A 20,074-nucleotide genomic window follows, 5' to 3' on the forward strand; every position below is an offset into this window, starting at 1 on the left:
GAGGAAAATATAAATGAATAGTTATATAATTCAGCATGAGAATAGCATCTGTCAGGATGAACTAACGAATCCATAAATAAAAATGTTAAAAAATTAAATGACATGTTAAAAAATTAAGAAACCATATATTAAAGACTATTTTTAAAAGTTTCATTTTTTTCTCAGTAACCAAAGAATATATTCATTGTCGAAAATTTTCTCTTTTCAATATTACTATTTAATAGAAAATTTCCAACAATCTGGAGAAAATACATGAAACACATTTGACATAAAGAGAGTCTTCCCTTGGCCGGGCGCGGTGGCTCAAGCCTGTAATCCCAGCACTTTGGGAGGCCGAGGCGGGTGGATCACGAGGTCAAGAGATCGAGACCATCCTGGTCAACATGGTGAAACCCCGTCTCTACTAATACAAAAAAATTAGCTGGGCATGGTGGTGCGTGCCTGTAATCCCAGCTACTCAGGAGGCTGAGGCAGGAGAATTGCCTGAACCCAGGAGGCGGAGGTTGCGGTGAGCCGAGATTGCGCCATTGCACTCCAGCCTGGGTAACAAGAGCGAAACTCCGTCTCAAAAAAAAAAAAGAGAGAGTCTTCCCAATTTTCTTTGTTCAGTTAACAAGTTTTTATTGAGTATCTATACTGTAGTATGCACTGTGTCTGACACTGGCAACATATTTGAGTAAATAAAGAAGAAAAATTCAAGTCCACATGGAAAAATAAACTAAGGACATGAAAAAGTATAAGTCATCAATACACTTTTAATAAAGTTAATAATCAAAGAAATGCAAACAAATGTGACCTCTCAAGGTCTTGTTATTTGTACTGTCAAATCACAAAAATATGATAACAAATATTGGCAGATATTGGGGAAATAAGTAATGTCATTTACTGGTATGTGTTTACACTGGTAAAAGTCTTCAGAAAGGAAATTGGAAATATATGTAAAAATTTTACACAGTTACATATTCTTTGTTCTAGAAATTCTACTTCTATGATTATAATCTAATGAAGTTATCATAGATTTCATCAAAGATAGTTGTAGGATAGTCAACACAGCCCTGTATATAAAGCCAAAAATCTGAAGCCAAGAAAAATTCATCAATAAATATTTAGTTGAAAATGTATGGAATATATATGAGATGAAACTGTATTGGTCACCAAACAGTTTTTTGGGACATGGAAAAACAAAAATGCGATATTGCAGAAATGCAGTATTTGGGGATGATAAAAAAGCAGTTACAAAACATTGAAAAAAGAGCAGTTACTATGACCTCTTTTGGCAAAAATAATTATATGTAATATTGTTCATGGAAAAACAGACTGAAAATATGACCATTAAAATGTTAATTGTATCTGAGTTGGTGGGATTATATATAATTATTATATATAATTCTTTACTTTTTTAGATTGTTCACAGTGACATCAAGATTTGTCATGAGAGAAAGAATGAAGATTATTATTTTGTAGTCACCCAAGGAAAGAGGGAGAAGTCACATTACATGGGTGATGAAATAATCCAATACACTAGCGCATTTAAAGCTGCTTTCCTTATCGATATATGATAGGAAAGAAAGTAATTCCCAAGGAATATTATCCCAGTATAGTTAAGAGGAGATAGGAGGAGATAAGGCAGATGAGCCAACCACATTTCTGCAACCTTTTGTGGATACAAAAGAGGCTGACCAAGCCTTTGCCAATATCCTTTTTCCTCCTTGGCACCCAGACACATTATATATATTTACAAGCCTCTTTTGCAGCCAGGTATGGTCATGTGACTCATTTCTGGCCAGTGAAAGGTAGGTGGAAGCCTGGCCAAGGAAATACATCCACATGCAATTCTCCATTCTTCTCCCACCCACTGGCTGAACAGAAAGGCTTCTGAGGACACAGAGAAGGGGGAAGGCTAGGCCGAGGCTGGGTGGGAAGGAGGCTGGGTTCTCTTGTTCCTCTCACAAGAGAGCTACACAGGAGACCTACCATACCCAAACCCCTGCACTGGACTGTTACAGGAGTGAGAGATAAACTTTGTTTGGACCACTGAAATTTGAGGGTTAGAGATATTAGCCTACCCTGAGTATCACTGGGGTAGCCCCTCACACCTGCCCAGCACCCTCAGCAGAGCCTAACCCAATCATCCAAGGTTACCCAGTAGAGAACTCAGACTTCCACTAGAGTAGCCATCACATAGAGTTACTGAGTGTTCTGCCACCTCTGCGACATTTCGTGGTACTCACCACTGAACACTCACAAAGCACATGTATTCAGCTACTCCAAAGCTATGTGTACCCAGGAAGAGAAAGTTCTAAGTGTTTCTGTGACCTTGTGCCACTGAGATCATGGGTTCCATCCTTCAGAGTACTAAGAAAAGTGTTAAATCTCTAGAATAGCTTTGGAAAAGTGGAGAAATTTGAGTCTTTCTCTATTTTTAGTTGCTAATGTGCATTCCTGAAAATTTTATTTAAAGCCACAAGGAAATAATTCCATATTGAAATTTGATAGTGCAATATATTGTTTTAGAATAAAATGGAAAAATCCAGGACATAAAGCAGTGGAGAAGCTACACAGTCAGCCCCCAGGCTTCACTCGGACGGTGCTCCTCTAGGCTGCAAGTCATAAGTCTTTGTGTCACCTGCTATTAGAAGACATTCCCCGGACTTCTGGGGCCAAACTCGGTTTTGTAGGGATCTCTGAGGACTGGTGACCTAACATATATTAGCTTGAAAAAAACTAATATATGTGTATGTTTTTAAAAGGTTAAGTTGTTAACAATTTAGAAGTCTTGGGATTATACTCTGAGAAAGTTAACCATTGAGAATAAGAGTGACAATTTAGATGTAAAATCTCTTAAAGGTGTGGATAAAATCCTACCCACATGGAGAAAACCATGTGTTTTGTGAACAATTTCCCTGGATTTCTCAGAAGACTCTTAGAATGTCTGGGTATGACTTTGGGGGCATCTGTTCTATGAAGATGGGCACCCCAGCATCACCTACGTATTATTCATTCTTCTTGCTCCTAAAGATGCAGAATTGGCTGATATTAGGAAGATGTACAAAGCTTTCTCCCTGCATTTCAACAAATGAACAAAACTTTTTAAAAATTACTTATGATTTGGACCTATTTTATCATTTTATATATGCTATGGCAACTGGCATTTTATAGTTAATCTTATCATTTTTTCTTTTTTTCTTTGATCTAAATCAGGATGCTAAGTTTCGGGGTGTCCCAGAGTTTTGGCAGATACCTCATTCTAAAAAGAGGTACCAGACTATTAAGGTAGAACCTGCTGAGGGTGGCCCCAAACCTGGTCTGCTGAACCTCACTCAACTCATCATTGATTTCAGGGGCACAGAGGAGACAAGGAGATGACAGCAGAAGTGGACAGGTACCACAGAGAAAGGGGACCAACCACACCCTCCATCCAAACTGAGGCTTCCCGGCCTGAAACAGGTCAACACTGGGGGAAGCAAGAAACTTTAAATTGAGTAGGAGATTAAGGCAGTAAGACGATGACTACTATTAATTGTAAAAATATATATTGGTAATAGTTTTAAGTTTCATTCTTTAAGAAGGGGTAAATCACATTCCTTTCTCCCAAGGTTCATGTCAGCATTCTATTTTTCCAAGGGCATTCAAAAATTTCTCATCCAAAGTCAAAAATTACTGTGTGTGTGTGCCTCAAACAAGAAATCGTTTTCCATCAGTCTCCAAATCTTTGAAGAGTAAATGGCAAAGTGTGGAAATGCAAGATGGAGTGGTGCTTAATGCTGCCACAACATTCCTACAATACTGGGATGTCTTCCTTGGGAATTATTTTCTTTCAATCATATGTCAATAAGGAAAGCAGCTTTAAATGAGCCAAACGCAAGAAATGATGAAACCTCCCAGATTTACTTAACAGACGAAGGTGACAGTTACAGTGCAAATGAGGGGAAAAGTAAATGATTTCAATGAATGAATCAGAAACACTTAAAAGCTGCATTTAAGAGAAATGGAGTCATGAGGGCAATATTTGTGAGCAGAAAAGAAATCAGCACAGAAAAACGTGAGAAATAGACAATGTCTTTTGTCAAGATGCAAGAAAATATAAAATAACGTTAAAAGCACCAACTACATAATTTGAATATAAATAAAATATTAGCAAGAAAGGAGAGGGGAAGAGATGGCGATTTGGAGATTCAGTCTCTTTTGGGTGCACAAGGCAGAATCAGTGCCTCAGGCTGGAGGATGTCTATAAGTGCCCCACAATAGAGGCAAAAGATCACCCAGCATTGAAGCCACAGACCTTGCTTCATGAACCCTAGCTGATGGCCTGGCACAGAGACATCAGGAGCAGAACAAGAAAACCCATAGAAGGATTCTCCCAAAGTACTTTCTTTTTTCTGGCCCAAAAATCCTTAAATCTATTAGAAGCAGGAGGTTAGAGTGGGAAAATAGCAGAGCCCGGAACACACCTGCCTACTGGTGACCCCCTCTGAGGGAGACCTTTCTGTTTGCCGGCAATGGAGTTGGTAAAAAAATAATAGATCCCTCTCTGTGGATCCCATTTCCCTCTTTTTTTTTTTCTTGAGACAGATCCCCAGGCAGGATTAAAGACCAACTCTGGAACCCAAATTTCTGGAGGACAAAGGTTAGTATAATGACCAACACAATTTAGGCATTTAGACTTCAGGTCTAACTAATGACAGACTTTACCGAAATCACTGAGAGAAATTTAACATCAACCTTAAATAACAGTAGAGGCAGGTACTATAACAAATAGAGTCAAAATTGCTCATCTAAAGGTCTAAGCCCAAGAGACATCCAAACAATTAAATTACTCTAAAAGGAATTTTTAAATAATCATCTTTTTTTAACATTACAATTTCCCATGATGGTGGCACTTGACAATGGTGGGACTGTCCCACAGCAAATGACGCCATCTAAGCCCTAAGGACAGAAGTTATTTTAGGACATGAAAATTACATAGATTTTGTAAACAAAGGGCATTTAATTCTGAGCAGAAGGTAGTCTTGCAAAAGGTAAACACGCAACAAAAACAAAAGGACAGACAGGGTGACAATGTCAAGGAAGTGAAAACCCTGCTGGACCTTCAGAAGGAACCAGCTGCATCCTTTTCCTGCTTCTACAGATGCTATGGCAGCCAAAGAGGTGTGCCACTCACAGCTCCCTTCAAGAAAGAATCCAGCATGCATCTGAACAGCTCACACCTCAGGCCCTGCCTCATCCCAGACAGCCCTGAGCCAATCACTGACACAGCTGTGTACAAGAGCCTGGTCATTTCTGCCCAACCCTGGGCCCCTCCAAAGGCGAGCTCTCCTCCAGAGCTACCTATTGGGTTTGTCAAACTATTAAATCTGTACCTGGTCTGAGGCTCTCCCTGCCCAATCTTGCTTCATCCTCGTTTTCTCCTTCACAGGCACAGTCCCCTTTCCCCTCCAATAAAACACTAGCATTCCTAATTCTGTCTCAACATCTGCTTCCCAGAGAACCCAACCAACACAATACTCCTAAAACCAATACCAGCAAAAAGTGACTTTCCAAGCCCCTACATGAAGACTCATTTTCTGGAAAATAAAATTTAATATAATTCCAATTACCCATGATGTTATTTAGCCATTTCAAAGGAAATGAGAAAGCTTCCCAAACTGTAATCCTCATGGAGCAAACTGATCAGCAAATGTTGTTGTTTACATGATGGCACACAATAATTAGGGTTGTATGTAACATGCTACTTTCAGATTTTCAGGAGAGTCTAAATACTTTTAATTGATGCAAGAAAAATATGTCCTTCAGTTGATTTATGTCATGCATTAATATCAATCAAAAGGTTTTCTAACACATACTTTTTAATACTATAAAATGTGTTTTTAATGTCTTTTTTTTCTTATTCAGAGCCACATCTCTTCACATGGTATGTCTTACATAACAAGGGTTCTGTTGTTTGCTGGTTTGTTTTTAATTTCAGGTTTGAGGAATCAAGTGGCAGGTCTTCTTAAATCCTTTTATTGGATATATGTTAATTTTCCATTATCAGAAAAGACTGAGAAACAGGAACAGCAGCATATTGTTTAAATTATTCATACATAAAAATATCTTCTCCCTCTGGGTCTGTTTTCTTTCCAAATGTCTTTGCTCATTGCCAATAGGTCGATTTTATATATAATTCTTGCAGGACATCGTGCCCTGAAGGTGAAGTAGGACAGGTAGGGAGATGACCCATCACCCCTTGTTCCACCTGCAGGCTCTAAATCACTTTTGTAATATGCAATGAAATAGGTAAATTCTACGCAATCTTTTTTTTTTTGAAACAATAACAGAAAGTAAATATTTGAATTGGGGGCTTTTTCAAACAACACAGTCATAAAAAATACTGACTTGTTTTTGATTGTTACTTTAGGCATATATTTTTGATTAATGACAATTAAATGTAAATGTAAAGATATTTTAAACTTGAGGTTTTTAAAACAAAGGATACAAGAATCACCTGGTTAAAGTGAGATATTTTGTCAGTCTCGGACTCAGTTGGCTCAATAATACCATTATCACAAAATTTTATGAGACTAATTTGAAAGTCCTATGAATCGGTATTATTGTTCACTTTTGGATATTGATAATAGCAGTGTATTAGCAGACCACAGTAGAGTTAATGTTTAATACAAACAAACAAGATTTCCAGAAAGTCTACAAAGAATCACTAAAAAGTTAACAGCCATGCTTCAGTTAAGTTTGTTTACTTTTTAAAGTACGTTCTCAGAAGTAACATCTACTCTCAATTAAGCAAAACACAACCAGAATTTTCATTTAACCCTGGAATTTGATCTTTAAAATTAAAAAAAAAAAACTTTCTCTGCTATTTACAGTCCTGCTTTGGGATAAATCCCAACATCTGGATACCAGAATCTGAGCAGCAAAATCCACGGAGACACATGTGCAATTTTATGCCTGCAAACGCACTACCATTTAGAATAAAACCGGGCAGTACTTCTACCCTTGTTTCTTGCTACACAGAATGCATCCAGAGTACAAAATAATGTAGATTATAAAACCCACTATATATATACACACACATATCCATATATATGTGCACACTCATATATAACTAAAACAAACCTTTTCCAAAATAATACTTTTTGTTTCTATATGTGATGTGCCCTGATAGCTGCCATTTTACTCCGTCCCATTTTCTTTTGTTAATACTGGCCTTGGCTCACTTAGACAAATGGGTCATGACCTGTAGTTTGGAAAACAGGGCTTTTGAGCCTGGCTTTAAAGAGGCTGGTCCTCAGGCCAGCAGAACCCGCAGCACCTGGGGGCTAGTTTGTGGTGCAGAATCTCAAGGCCTGCCCTAGACCCGCTGAAGTGGGATCTGCTTTCAGCAAGGTCCCCAGGTGAACTCACGGGTGTATTAAAGCTTGAGAAGCTGTGCTCCTGCATGCAGAACTACAGAGTGAATATCTGTGATCTGAACTACATTTAAATCAATAATGTGCCTCTTAAACCATCTTTGTTCAAGGAAGTTCTATCCTCCTCCTGAGCTCAAGAAGCAACACAGTTTCTAGCAAGATAGCTGCAAAGAAAAATTCACTTTAAATTTCATCAACTGCTTCAGTGGGTTTCAGGGGCTGCCTAACCTTATATCCCAGCTTCTGCAGGACAGAGAGTGTGGGAAACGGGTCGAGGGTAAGTACTGAATTGATTGCAATAGATCCATGAGCATATAAAAGTGTGTGTGTTTGTTCTTATTCCTGGGAGAAAATATATAGCAGTCACCTAATTTTAGAAGACTTTTATGGTTTAAAAAGTTAAGATGAGCTATTAAGCCATGAAAAAACAAGGAGAAAGCTTAAATGCATAATTCTAAATGAGACAAGCAAATCTAAAAAGGCTACACAGTGTATAATTCCAACCATATGACATTCTGGAAAGGACAAAACTCTGTAGATGTAGAAAGATCAGTGGTTGTCAGGGCTTAGGAGGGAGGGAGGGATGAATAGACAGAGATCAGCGAATTTGGGGGACAGTGACTCTAATCTGTACGATATTATAATGGTGGATCCATGTCATTACATGTTTGTCCAAACCCACAGAACACATAACACCAAGAGTACATGGTGTTATATTAGAGTATAACCCTAATGAAAACTCTGGACTTTGGGTGATAATGATGTGTGATGTAGGTTCAGCGCTTGTTACACATGACCCACTCGTATGGTAAAATGTCGATAGTGGAGGAAGCTATGTATGTGTAGGGGCAGGAATTACATGGGAGCACTATGGTATATGCTCAATTTTGTTGTGAACCTAAAACTGCTCTAAAAAATAAAGTCTATAGGTATCATAAAAGCAAAGACACACGGTCCTTGAGAGCATGTCCCCTCTGCTATACACTGGCTGTATGGTTACAATCATACCTAGAAAGGAGAGAATAAAGTGTAAGTGAATACCAAAATGTTCAGTTCTGCCCCAGAATACAATGAAGTCCCTGGGTCACTCCTGTTTCATTGTTACCATTGCTTATTTAATTCAGTCAACCCATATATGTGAAGTATGTGCTATCTACACAATGTATAATGCCAGATACAGATTATGTGATCACTTTGAGTAATTTATAATCTAGCAAACATATAAAACAGGCACACAGACAATCCTCATATAGGAAATGCCCCTCCTTTCCCAAAATGGCAAGGAGACAAATAGCAAGGATCAGAGGACAGAAAGGCAAAAGTTAGAAGGCCAGAAAGGCATGGAAGGCAGAAATTCAATTCACCCACAAGTAAGGTATGGGGAGAGAGTGGTGCATGATGTGACAGGGACACTTGCTACTCCCAACTGTAATCTTTTCTGATTGGTTTATGCGCATTCCAATTAGTGTGTCCATGCTAATTATCAAATATTTTTATTATCAACCCTGCAGAGAGGACTAAGATAAAAAAAAAAAACCCTGCTGCAAAGTGATGCTGTGTTCATTTTGCACAGAATCCAGAAATCCTGATGAAGGAGCCTGAATTCAATGCTACAAGCCATTATGCTTATCTCCTGTGAATGCTGAATGACTTTGTTGGTGGTTTTTACGATAAGATGTATTTTCTTTTATATCTGTTAAACAAGTTACACAGAATACTGGGAAATGCACAAAAGTAAAAAGAAGAATAAAATAGATCAAAACTTTGTAAGTTAAAAGCCAAGGGAAAAATAAAGAGAAATATCAATCGGTGTGATCAAAGAAAAATAATTTACCTCATGGGGTGTTGTAAAAGAACATTGGCAGGGTGCAGTGGCTCATGCCTGCAACCCCAGCACTTTGGGAGGCCAAGGTGGGTGGATCATGAGGTCAAGAGTTCAAAACCAGCCTGGCCAAGATGGTGAACCCCATCTCTACTAGACAAACAAACAAAATAGCCAGGCGTGCTGGCAGGTGCCTGTAATCCCAGCTACTCAGGAGGCTGAGGAAGGGAATTGCTTGAACTCGGGAGGCAGAGGTTGCAGTTAGCCAAGATTGTGTCACTGCACTCCAGCCTGAGCAACAGAGCGAGACTATCTCAAAAAAAAAAAATAATAATAACATCACAAAAATTAATAGGTAGAATAATGGTCAAAAACAATCTGCACAACATATATGATATAGTTGAGGGGTGCTGTCATTAAAATACAGGGTATACAAATTGCTGAGAAACTCACTAAACCTCCTAAATCATGTCAAAAGCATTCTTTGCATATAAGCTGTCTGCACTTCTCTCTCTGTTTTGTTGTTCGAACTCACTGCAAGGTGGCTTTTGTCCACTCCATGCAAATCATGCATATGAAGGTCACAGTGATGTCCATGTGGCCAAAGCTTTGGCTAATCCTCAGTCCTCATCTCACTTGCCAGCACTTTCTTAGCCCTTCTCCTACCCCACTGGCACCTCTCTCAGCTCCTCTGTAAGTTTCCCTTCCTCTTTCCAACCTCTATGCATCGGAGGGGCCCAAAGCTCAACCCTAAGGCTCTTCTGCATCTCAGTCCTAGGTGACCTCATCTAGTCACTCAGCCTCAGATACAGCCTTAGGCTCAGGACTCACAAGTGTATCTCTCACATGACCTCTAGACTCATATCAACCTTGGATATCCAACATCACAACTTGGATATTCAACAGGCATCTCCAGCTCAACACAGCCAAACCCCGCTTCCGATTTCCTGCTCATTGCAACTGGCCCCTCCTGCAGACATCCCTTTTAGCGTAGATGGCACCATCATACACCCAGTTACAAACAAAATCTTTGAAGTCATCCTTGTCTCTCCTACACTGCATATCTAATCCATCAGCAAATGCTGTCTTTTCTGCCTTCCAAGCAGATCCCCGATCTGATCATTTCTCACCACATCCCCTTTCACTGCCTGGCGCCTGCCAATGGCCTCCTCATCGGCCTTCCCTGTTTCAGCTCTTGGTCCCCCTCTAGTCTGTTCCCCACACATCAGCCAACATGGTTCTTTCAAAACTTCAACCAATGTAAATTATACTTCAAGAAAGCTTTAAAGAAAATTCAATCAGATCACATCTGCTATAAATCTTCCAGTGGTTCTCCTCCCCTCATGTGCAAAATAAAATTGAAATGCCCTTATCCTTGCTCAACAGAATTCTACAACACAGCCTCACCAGCATGTCTCCAGCTCACATCCTGCAGCTTTAACCTCACTCCACACCAGCCCCCAGTCTCTTTGCTTTCCTTAAACACGCCAGGCAAGCTCCTGCCAAAGGGCCTTTGCACATGCTGTTCCCTCTCTCTGCAATACTCTTCCCTGTGTGATCATATAGCTCCTGCTCCCAGTTCCCTCAGGTCTCAGCTTGAATGTCACCTCTTCCCTATGACCTGCCCCAACCTTTTGTGTAGAATTCCACCTCTCCCTTCCTCAGTCTCTTGCTTCCCTGCTTTGTTCTGGAGAATAGCAACCAGCACCACATGACATGCAAGTATTCCCTTGAGCATATTCCATCTCAGCCACTGGAATGGAAGCTCCATGCAGGCGGGAACATCATCTGTTCAGTTCACGCTGTAGCCTCAACAATTCTGAAATTTTACATTGAAATTGGGTCCAAAAATATCACAAATGAGATGACATAACTTGTTGATGTCATCTCATTTGTATGAAGAACATGAAGAGATGATCAAACTCACAAGTTTCCAAATGCTAACATCTATAAAACTCCATTGTCACCTATCAAATCCACAAAGATTAAAAACAATAGAATGTGATAAAATAGTGCTCTCAGAGAGAGCACTCTTATACAGATATCTATAAAAATATAAATATATAGATATCTACAAAATATATAGATATTTTGTCACACTATCTGTACTTCCTGAAGTATAGATGGGCACAATTGGGTGATCTCGTATCAATGATCACTCTTTGATACCAATACACCGTGGAATTTCGCAATCAGAAGGTAAAGAAGACACAAAAGGAAAAGAAGGTGAAGATTAAATCAGCAAAAACGCAGAAGTAGGACTTGTTCTACTCACTAGTAAGAGAAAGTTGGGTGTCCCCATGGGAAAGTGCAAATTTAGTGTCTTGAACCACTGTACCCTCCGATTCCTGCTTCCCCCACAACAGTGGCCCCACACTGAGTCCTACAAGGAGAAGAATGATCCTCAACCCTCAACTGCACAGAGTTAAGTCAAAGACAGTGGTGTCAACCTTGCTGATGTCTCTAAAACACTCAACTGCTGTGGGCTAACCCTAGGAAAAGTTGCTGACTCAAACTCCTAAGTTGATTTCCTGTAAGGTGGAAGAAGCAACAAGTGTTACTTCTCTTCTGGGCTCTATGACACCAGCCCAAGAGACTTGCTGATGTTTTGAAACCCAAGTCCAAATAGTGTTCTTTAAACCTTTAGAGGTTTGACAAGGATATTCACAGTAGCCATGCAAAACAAATAACAACAACAACAAAAACATAGTTCCTTTTATAAATATGTATCGATTATCTGAGGCTAGATTAATTGCTGACCACTATCAATTATCTGAGCAAGGTACACAGAAACACTTCGGGTGCTTACACTGCAATGCCCTGGGCTCCAACCCAAACTTACTGGAGAAGAAGCTTTAGGTTAGACCAGGAATCTGTATTTTAACAAACTCCCCAGGGAAACTGCCCCAGAGGGGGGCTAGCCAATTGTGCCCATCAATACTTCTCCAGGAAGTATCTGAGAGCACTATTTTGTCACATTCTATTGTGGTTTTCAATCTTTGCAGATTTGATGGGTGACAATGGAGTTTAATAGATGTGAGTTTGATCATCTCTTCATATTCTTCATAGGCTAACCATGTACAACTTCTACTCATTATCCTGGGAAGTGATTGTGAATCTCCTCCAACCCTCACCTACACTTTCTGATTAAGCTGGTGCCCCCCGCACCCGCCCCCTGCACATCAGCCTCACTGAATCATAATGAGGAATCGCCAGATTGAGGGAGATTGTGCAGCATGTCTGGGGAACACTTCACTAAACCCCACTGCACATGCGCTGAACACTGCTCCAAAGGCTGCAGGGACTGAGCTCTGCGTTGGAATCTGGCCCTGGAGGGCGCCCAGCATGGCGACCCCAAGGGGTGCAGGAAGCCAGCCAGAAGGAGAAAGAGAAAGTACAGTGCAGCTCGAGATTACACACATAAAGAAATCTGTGGGTAGGGTCTCCGTTATTTTGTCATATTAAATATCTTGTATTTTGTTTTTGTTTTTGTTTTTGTTTTTGAGATGCAGTCTCGCTCTGTCACACAGGCTGGACTGCAGTGGTGCAATTTCGGCTCACTCCAACCTCCGCCTCCTGGGTTCAAGCAATTCTCTGCCTCAGCCTCCTGAGTAGCTGGGATTACAGGCGCCCACCACCACGCTTAGCTAATTTTTGGCATTTTTAGTAGAGATGGGGATTTTACCATCTTGGCCAGGCTGGTCTTGAACTTCTAACCTCGTGATCCACCCGCCTCAACCTCCCAAAGTGCTGGGATTACAGGCGTGAGCCTCCGTGCCTGGCCAAATATCTTGATATTATTTTTCTGATTATAAAAGTCATATTCATTGTAGAAATTTTCATCATGCCATCATCCTGCAGAAGAAAATGAAAGAGCAGCTATGCACGGCCACAAAGTCACAGGGCTCATCGGGATGTGGTAACCGGGCTGGAAACTGATCAAAGCTGATTTATTGAGAAAAAATAGGCAGCATATCAAAGACTTACATCAGCTTCATAGGAGACAGACTTTGAGCAGGGGAAAGAAAACTGTCTCTTTTGAGTATATTCTCAAAAGGATAAACTTTCCATCTTCCTGTGAAGCAAAGTTACCATAAATCAGATTTGCAAACTGTGAGAAATGCTTACAACTCAATGAGTCTTTTGTCAGCCAGGTGGGAGCTCTGTAGTGAAATCCACCCTTCACCATGGCGATGAGATAAATCACCACCGGCCCCTAGACATCGCCTAATCCCTTCCTCGCGAGGCAGATTCAGGCGCTTTCTGCATCTGCTTCGTGTTATTGAAAAGAGCTTGGCTCATCTGCTGGGCGCTCAGCTTTGCAGTGACCTCGCAAATAATGCTGCTACCTCTGAAACTGTTTGAGACTCTTCCGTGTATAAAACAGACGCAGAGTTTAAGTTTAGCATCTTTTAAGGTCAGAAATAGTTAGCGTTACTTCCAGAGCGGCAGCTGTGGAACAATGTGGGAATGAAGTGCTTCGCTTCGCTTCTTAGGAAGTACTGACCCTGCGTCTATGTAATTTTTTGCGTAAGATTTCCCCTTCTTCCTTCTCTCCTTCTACTGCTATATGTAACGGTATGCTAGTATACAACATTATAGATTAACAACATGCTATATTGTTTAAAAATATTACTATGTTATAATGAATGTGGTGTAAATATTATATTAACAATATGTAATGTGATAATAAGTGCTCACTGTGTGCCAGGCACTGCTTCAGATGCTCTAAAGGCGTTAGCTAATTTACTCCTCACGATTCTATGAGGTAGATGCACTATTTCATTCCCCTTTTATAGCTGAGGAAACTGAGGCAGCTAGTAACAGGTGGAGCCAAGTTTCAAACTGAGATCATCTGATCCCAACACATTTACAAAAATTACGCAAAAGTATAAAAGCTAAAGCGAAAAGGAACCCAAGTGGTGAAAATCATGATTAGAAACAAATCTTGGGAAAGCCGGTTTTTTAGTCCTTCCCCACATATAAACAGCAACTAGAAACCTGAACAGTGACTTCATTGAGCCTGCGATCCGTTGTTGGTGACTGATCCTCACACAAAATCTTAGGGAACAGTATCCAGTGATCAGCTCAACAGAACTGAGCCTGGACACCCTTCATGGGTTGGAGGACAGAGGATGTGTCAACGGAGGGTCCAAATTCAGGCATTTATACTCGCCTGCTGCAGGTGAGTGGACCTAGAACCCGCAGCCTCATCAAGCATCCTCAAAGGACATCTGCCTGCTTCACCTGGAAGAAACAGCAAAGTGTGATCCCAGGAAAATCCTCTGCCAGGAGGTCTACAGGCAGAGGCGGCGGCTGCTGAACACAGGTGCTGTAAACACAGGAGTGATGGGTGAGCTGGTGGGGCAGGTCAAGGTGCAGACTATGGGCAGCCCCCGAGATCCTGCCCAGATCCCAGCCTCACTGAGCCTCAGCTCCCCTGGGCCTCACTGGCAGCTTCACAGTGTCCCAGGTATTTGAGACTTGATTTGTGGAATCATATTGCAGGTATCTGTGACTTTTTTCTACTCACATATGAGAATCATCCACATTGATACATGGCTACAGACAGACACTCATAGTTTTTTTTTCACTGCTGTATAGTACTCCACTGGTGAAGTACAGGTGACCCATGCTCTGGATGGCAGGCACTATGTCTTTTTGACACCTTCTCTCCCTCCTCCCCCACCCCCAGTGTGGGTACATGGAGGGTCTGCTAAATGTTTGTTGAATGAATAAACAAGCCCAAATCAGGAACAATCTCCAAATCGTTCTCCAATGCAAAAGGCTGGGTTAGTAAAACTCACAAAGCCAAGGCAGGACATGCTCAACTTGGAAATGGCCCATCCTCAGCCCGGGTACGGGCACAGCCTCTGCTTCAAGGGACTCACTTGACCAGCAATATCTCCCACCTTTCCGTGCAGTTAGAACAGCATCAGACCAAGTGATCTCTAATGTGGATGATTTGCTAAAGTACAATGTGGTTTACAATTAGAAAGTACCTTCCTCCCAAGAATGGCTTCACTATGAGCCATCTAATTATCCCTCTCTCTCATTTTAGTATTTTTTATTGCAAATAGGGCACACAAAATAGGATATGTAATCTATTTGTGCAATTTAAATAATAAGAAGCAAGCAAACACCTTTGCATGCACTTCCTAGTCCACAAAAGTCAGCGCCAGGACCTCAGGAGCCCCTTCTGCCCCTCCCTAAAAACTCTCCCCTCCCCAACAAGGTAATCTCAATGCTGAGTTATGTGTTTATTTTTTCCTTGTTTTTCTTTTCAGCACATATTATGTTTCTCTGAATTATATGCTTTTTAATTCTGCCTCTTTTGAATCCTGATTTTTGGAATCATATTGCAGATAATCTGTGACTTTATTCTACTCACATAAGAGAACCATCCACATTGATACATGGCTACAGAGAGACACTGTTAGTTTATTTTTCACTGCTGTATAGTACTCCATCGGTGGACTACAATAGGTTATTTATCCATTTTTCTGTAGATGGACATTTGGGTTGTTCTGTTTTTTACTCATATACACCTCCTAGTGCCCAGGTAGATCCTGAATGAATAAACGAGCTGGACCACAGGCTAGGCACACCTTCAGCTTTACTAGGTAACACCAAGCCAATACGAAAGTGCTTGTCCAAACTCATGCTCCTACCAGTATGGAGGACCCACTGTGCCACATAAAAGCATCACTGTTATTAACTTGTTTTATTTGCATATAATTATTTTTTCCCTCATCCCCTAACCACTTCTCAAAGCAACTAGCCAGCATGTACCACACAGGCAAGCACCCACTCCAATGTGATCTATATGTCTTAGGTATGTATGTACGCCTGAAAACCCTATGATGTTGCTTGGGGAGCGTACAACTTTTCATGCATGTAAGTAGCATGTGCTACAGAGAGCATTCTGTTTTCTGTATTTTTCACTCCACTCACTGTTTTGTAAGACATACCCATGTTGCTCTATAGATACCAGAGAGAGAATGATATTTTATCTTTAAGATGGGTATGCCCCCCTCACTTTATAGATCACAGTGACAGCTCACAATTGTTTAGCACTCAGCGGGGTTTAAAGTGTACTAACTCATTTAATCTCCCACTAACGCTGCGAAACAGGCGCTTTTGTTTCATATAAAAGGAGACCAAGGCACAGAGAAATGAAGGAACTTGTACAAAATCACCAAGTGAGTAAACGACAGAGTATGATTTGAATTGAGTCAGAATGTGTTCTTAGCCACAACACAAAACTAGATAAGAACGCAAAGCTCAGAGGGTTTTTGTGACCTGCATCTCTGGGAGACACAGCTGGAGACCACGGAGCAGAACTAACATGCAGATGGTTCCCCTCTCAGTCCAGACCTCATTCCACCAGCTTCAAAATGCGTATTATTCCACAAGAGTAGCTGGCGAACAACAAGGGGAGTTAGTCCTCTTCAGCAAGTATTAGTAAATGAAAATATTACAGAGACAAAATTCCTTTTAGGAAATGCAATCGTGAATTTAAAAATGCTTTATCAGAATTAGAATTAATGACAAAAATATTTATAGGATCCTAAGAAAGTGGACTTGCTAGTCTTTTTCTTCTCTGCTGTGGGTGATTGTCCAGGTGCATCTTTGCTTGTGACAGGTCTACCCCTTCACAGAGCTAAGGGTAGGTCTGCATGATACATCGGTATAATTTCTGTTATAAGAAAGATCTTGGTCATACCTGTAATCCTAGCACTTTGGGAGGCTAAGGTGGGAGGACTGCTTGAGCCCAGGAGTTTGAGACCAGCCTGAGTAATAGAGTGAGACCTTGTCTCTACAAAAAGATAAAAAATTAGCTGGGCGTGGCAGTGCACACCTGTAGTCCCAGCTACTCAGCAGGTTGAGGCAAGAAGATTGCTTGAGCCTGGGAGGCAGAGGCTGCAGTGAGCCATAATCATACCATCGCACCCTATCCTGATCAACAGAGTGAGACCATGCCTTTAAGTAAGTAAATAAATAAATAAATAAAGGTACCTGGAATGGCCTGCAAAGAAAGGCAAATCAAATTATCCTTAATGACAGTTACTATTATCACCAACAGAGAAGCAGCTAAAATAAACATTCTGCTCATTTTGTTTGTAAATGAATTGCCACAATTCTTGCACTATTTAAATCAAGAATATTTTATATTCCACAGTTATCAACCATCCCTCCTTCTTTTTTATTGTTTCTAGCTCCTTAAACATATAAAAGGGTAAAAGCCATTTGTTCTGGCAGAAAAGAGTCATCATGAATTGTGCAGAGTGAATTTGGCTAAGATGAAAGGAATGCTCCTCTCCTCAAGGATGGCCTGCAGACAGGACTGTGAAGACACACAGCGTCTTCACGGGCATCGCACCTACAGTGTTAAGTCACTTCTGTGGAAAACTCAAGTCCTTCTCAGATAACAAAAACATTTTAGTAGCAATGAACCAGAAACAAAATCTTCCATTATATATGTTAACACATCAAGAGGAATCATTCATGTGCGATTTATACGAATTTCCTTCCCAGAAATAACAGCAGCACTCCACAGCCCAAAGCCAGAAACTTCTCACACATGAAACTTTACTTCATAAACGCCAACATCAGGCATTTCAATGAATCAGTGGAAGACAATTATTCTCCAAACTTTGTTGTCAAGAACCCCAATTTCATATGAAAAAAAAAGAATGACAAAAATAATTGTTCAAATTCTAGTAGGTAGAATTTTGACAGGTTTATAAAGGAAATAAACATCTTTAACGTAATTCTACCTCACAGTCAATATCGGCTATTAGTAACCACACTTCTTATCGCCAGTTCATGTCTCCAAACACACAGAAGCCATTTGGGGTGAAATTTATTTTTAAAAAAGACTCAGAGTTACAATTTCTCAAAATTATCTTTCATTTTATATTGACATCAACCAATATGATGACAATAAGATAAATTGGAGCCGAAAACAGTTCATTCCTGAAATCAAATACAGAATATTTCTACCAAGCTCCACTTTCAAAGATGGTGTTTTCAGGTTTGCATAGAATTGTTTCAGCTTTATGAATTATTTTTTTTAATCTGTAATACTTTCTTGCTGACTTCATCATTTCCTTCTGGTTGCCTGGAGCAGTGGTGTGGAATGCCAATAAAATGAATTTCGGTTGCCGTCCCTCACGTTCTGAACTACAGAAGATATTTATTGTCTCAATTCCCCATGAGCTTTTCTTTGCCTCATGTAGCTTCATGGTTAGCAGACACTAAAAATTAAAGAAAGTCTTTCTCCCACTTTACGTGTGTAGTAGCATAGACATACTGATCGAATATATTCCCAACACTTCTGAAGAAACCAATCACATCCACAAGAGATATCCCACTTGCATTTTTTTTGTAAACACAATTGTCACAGCCCAATGAAATACCACTCAGAAATCAAATTATAGTGTCCCCATAAGCATCTGCTCTTCTGTGACCCTGGGCAAAATTTAGAATCGTCAACAACCCAATCTCTGAAACTTCAGGAGCACCCACAAAGCTCAAGGAATGCACTGAAATTCTTATTACTTCCAATTCCATTTTCAAAGAAAGTAAATGTGTATGCATGTGAGCTGCACATGGCCCAGAATGCCTCACCAAATGTATTGTTTTAAAATGTGCGTGCGTCCATGTGTAATTGTATGTGTGCGATTTTGAAAGGCATTTTATATTTTATTCAAAAAGAGGTACAGTTTTCAATGCCACAAACTTTCAATTATAAGCCACTTTCCATTTTCAATAAAGGTTTTAGGCAAGGAATATAAATTAGTAAAACCAACCACATCACTTAAGGAAAATGAACTAATATGGGGAAAGTGAAGAACTGGCTGTGTGGTCAATTACTTTGGCCAGCATAGATATAGTTGAACCAGAACAGGTGTAGACAGCCTATTTGCTTAAGGTAGCTTAAGCCCCAATTTTTTCTGCAGTCTTTATTTGTGTCAAGTATATGAACACTACCACCTCATTTCCTCCCTGTAGCTATTACCCACACATATGTGTAGTGTCAAAATAAATGGGCCAGAGTCCTCTCAGGGACCTCCTTTGACACAAGTCTCACTTCCTCACCCTCTCACCTCCACAGCCTCAGGAAGTGCAGGTCAGAAAGCAGCCAGGGCAGGTGTGAGGTGACGGGCTGCTGAGTGTCAGCGAGCCCAGATAAAACAACGTTCCTACATCGGAAATCCAACCATTCACCCTCTTGTCTCCTCCTCACTAACCCCAGGCAAGTATAAAGGAGATGGAATTAAAACAGAAGTTAGAAGAATTTGGATGTGATTTCATATATTAACTCAGCAAACCTTTTCTGAAAAGGTCCAGACAGTAAATATTTTCAGCTGGCAGGCCATATGGTCTTTGTCGAACCTACTCAACCATGGCATTCTGCACTGAAGGCAGCCACAGATGATTTGGAAATGCATGCATGGGGCTGTGTTCCAATAAAGCTTTCTTAATGGACACTGAAATGTAAATTTCATGTAATTTACACGTGTTATGAAATACACTTCTTTTGATCTCTTTTTCAACCATTTATAAAAGTAAAAACTGCTTTCTTAGCTCCTGGGCTGTGTTGACTGGCCCCTAACTGACTGATATGTGGGCAGCTATCCATGAAAATCTAGGCACAGAGGAAGCCAGAGTTGGCTTCCCAGCCAAGACGGGACTTACCTTGATATGAGCTGCTGGGTCCGGGACAGTCTGAATCATGTCCTTCAATAAGCCAGCCCATCTACCAGCTGTTCAGAACCTGACAGCTAGAAGACAAAAGGAACAACATAAATAACAATAAAAAACTATATTTCTTTGTTTTATG

The 20,074-nt window shown here is 40.5% G+C and overlaps 1 protein-coding gene across 3 annotated transcripts in view; it reads right to left on the minus strand.

The window, feature by feature from the left end:
- The window catches only part of ERG (ETS transcription factor ERG), a 281,253-nt gene that overhangs the window by 175,015 nt on the left and 86,164 nt on the right, over nt 1-20,074 (minus strand). For all 3 annotated transcript variants that reach the window (XM_012445406.3, XM_064380152.1, XM_012445383.3), the window contains one exon: nt 19,930-20,015. In XM_012445406.3, the coding sequence (XP_012300829.1) occupies nt 19,930-19,968 (39 nt within the window). In that variant the 5' untranslated portion in view covers nt 19,969-20,015. The remainder of the gene's footprint in view (nt 1-19,929; nt 20,016-20,074) is intronic.

Source organism: Aotus nancymaae, unplaced genomic scaffold (genome assembly GCF_030222135.1).
Source record: "Aotus nancymaae isolate 86718 unplaced genomic scaffold, 86718_ANA_hifiasm-v0.15.2.pri h1tg000022l_1, whole genome shotgun sequence".
NCBI lineage: Eukaryota > Metazoa > Chordata > Mammalia > Primates > Aotidae > Aotus > Aotus nancymaae.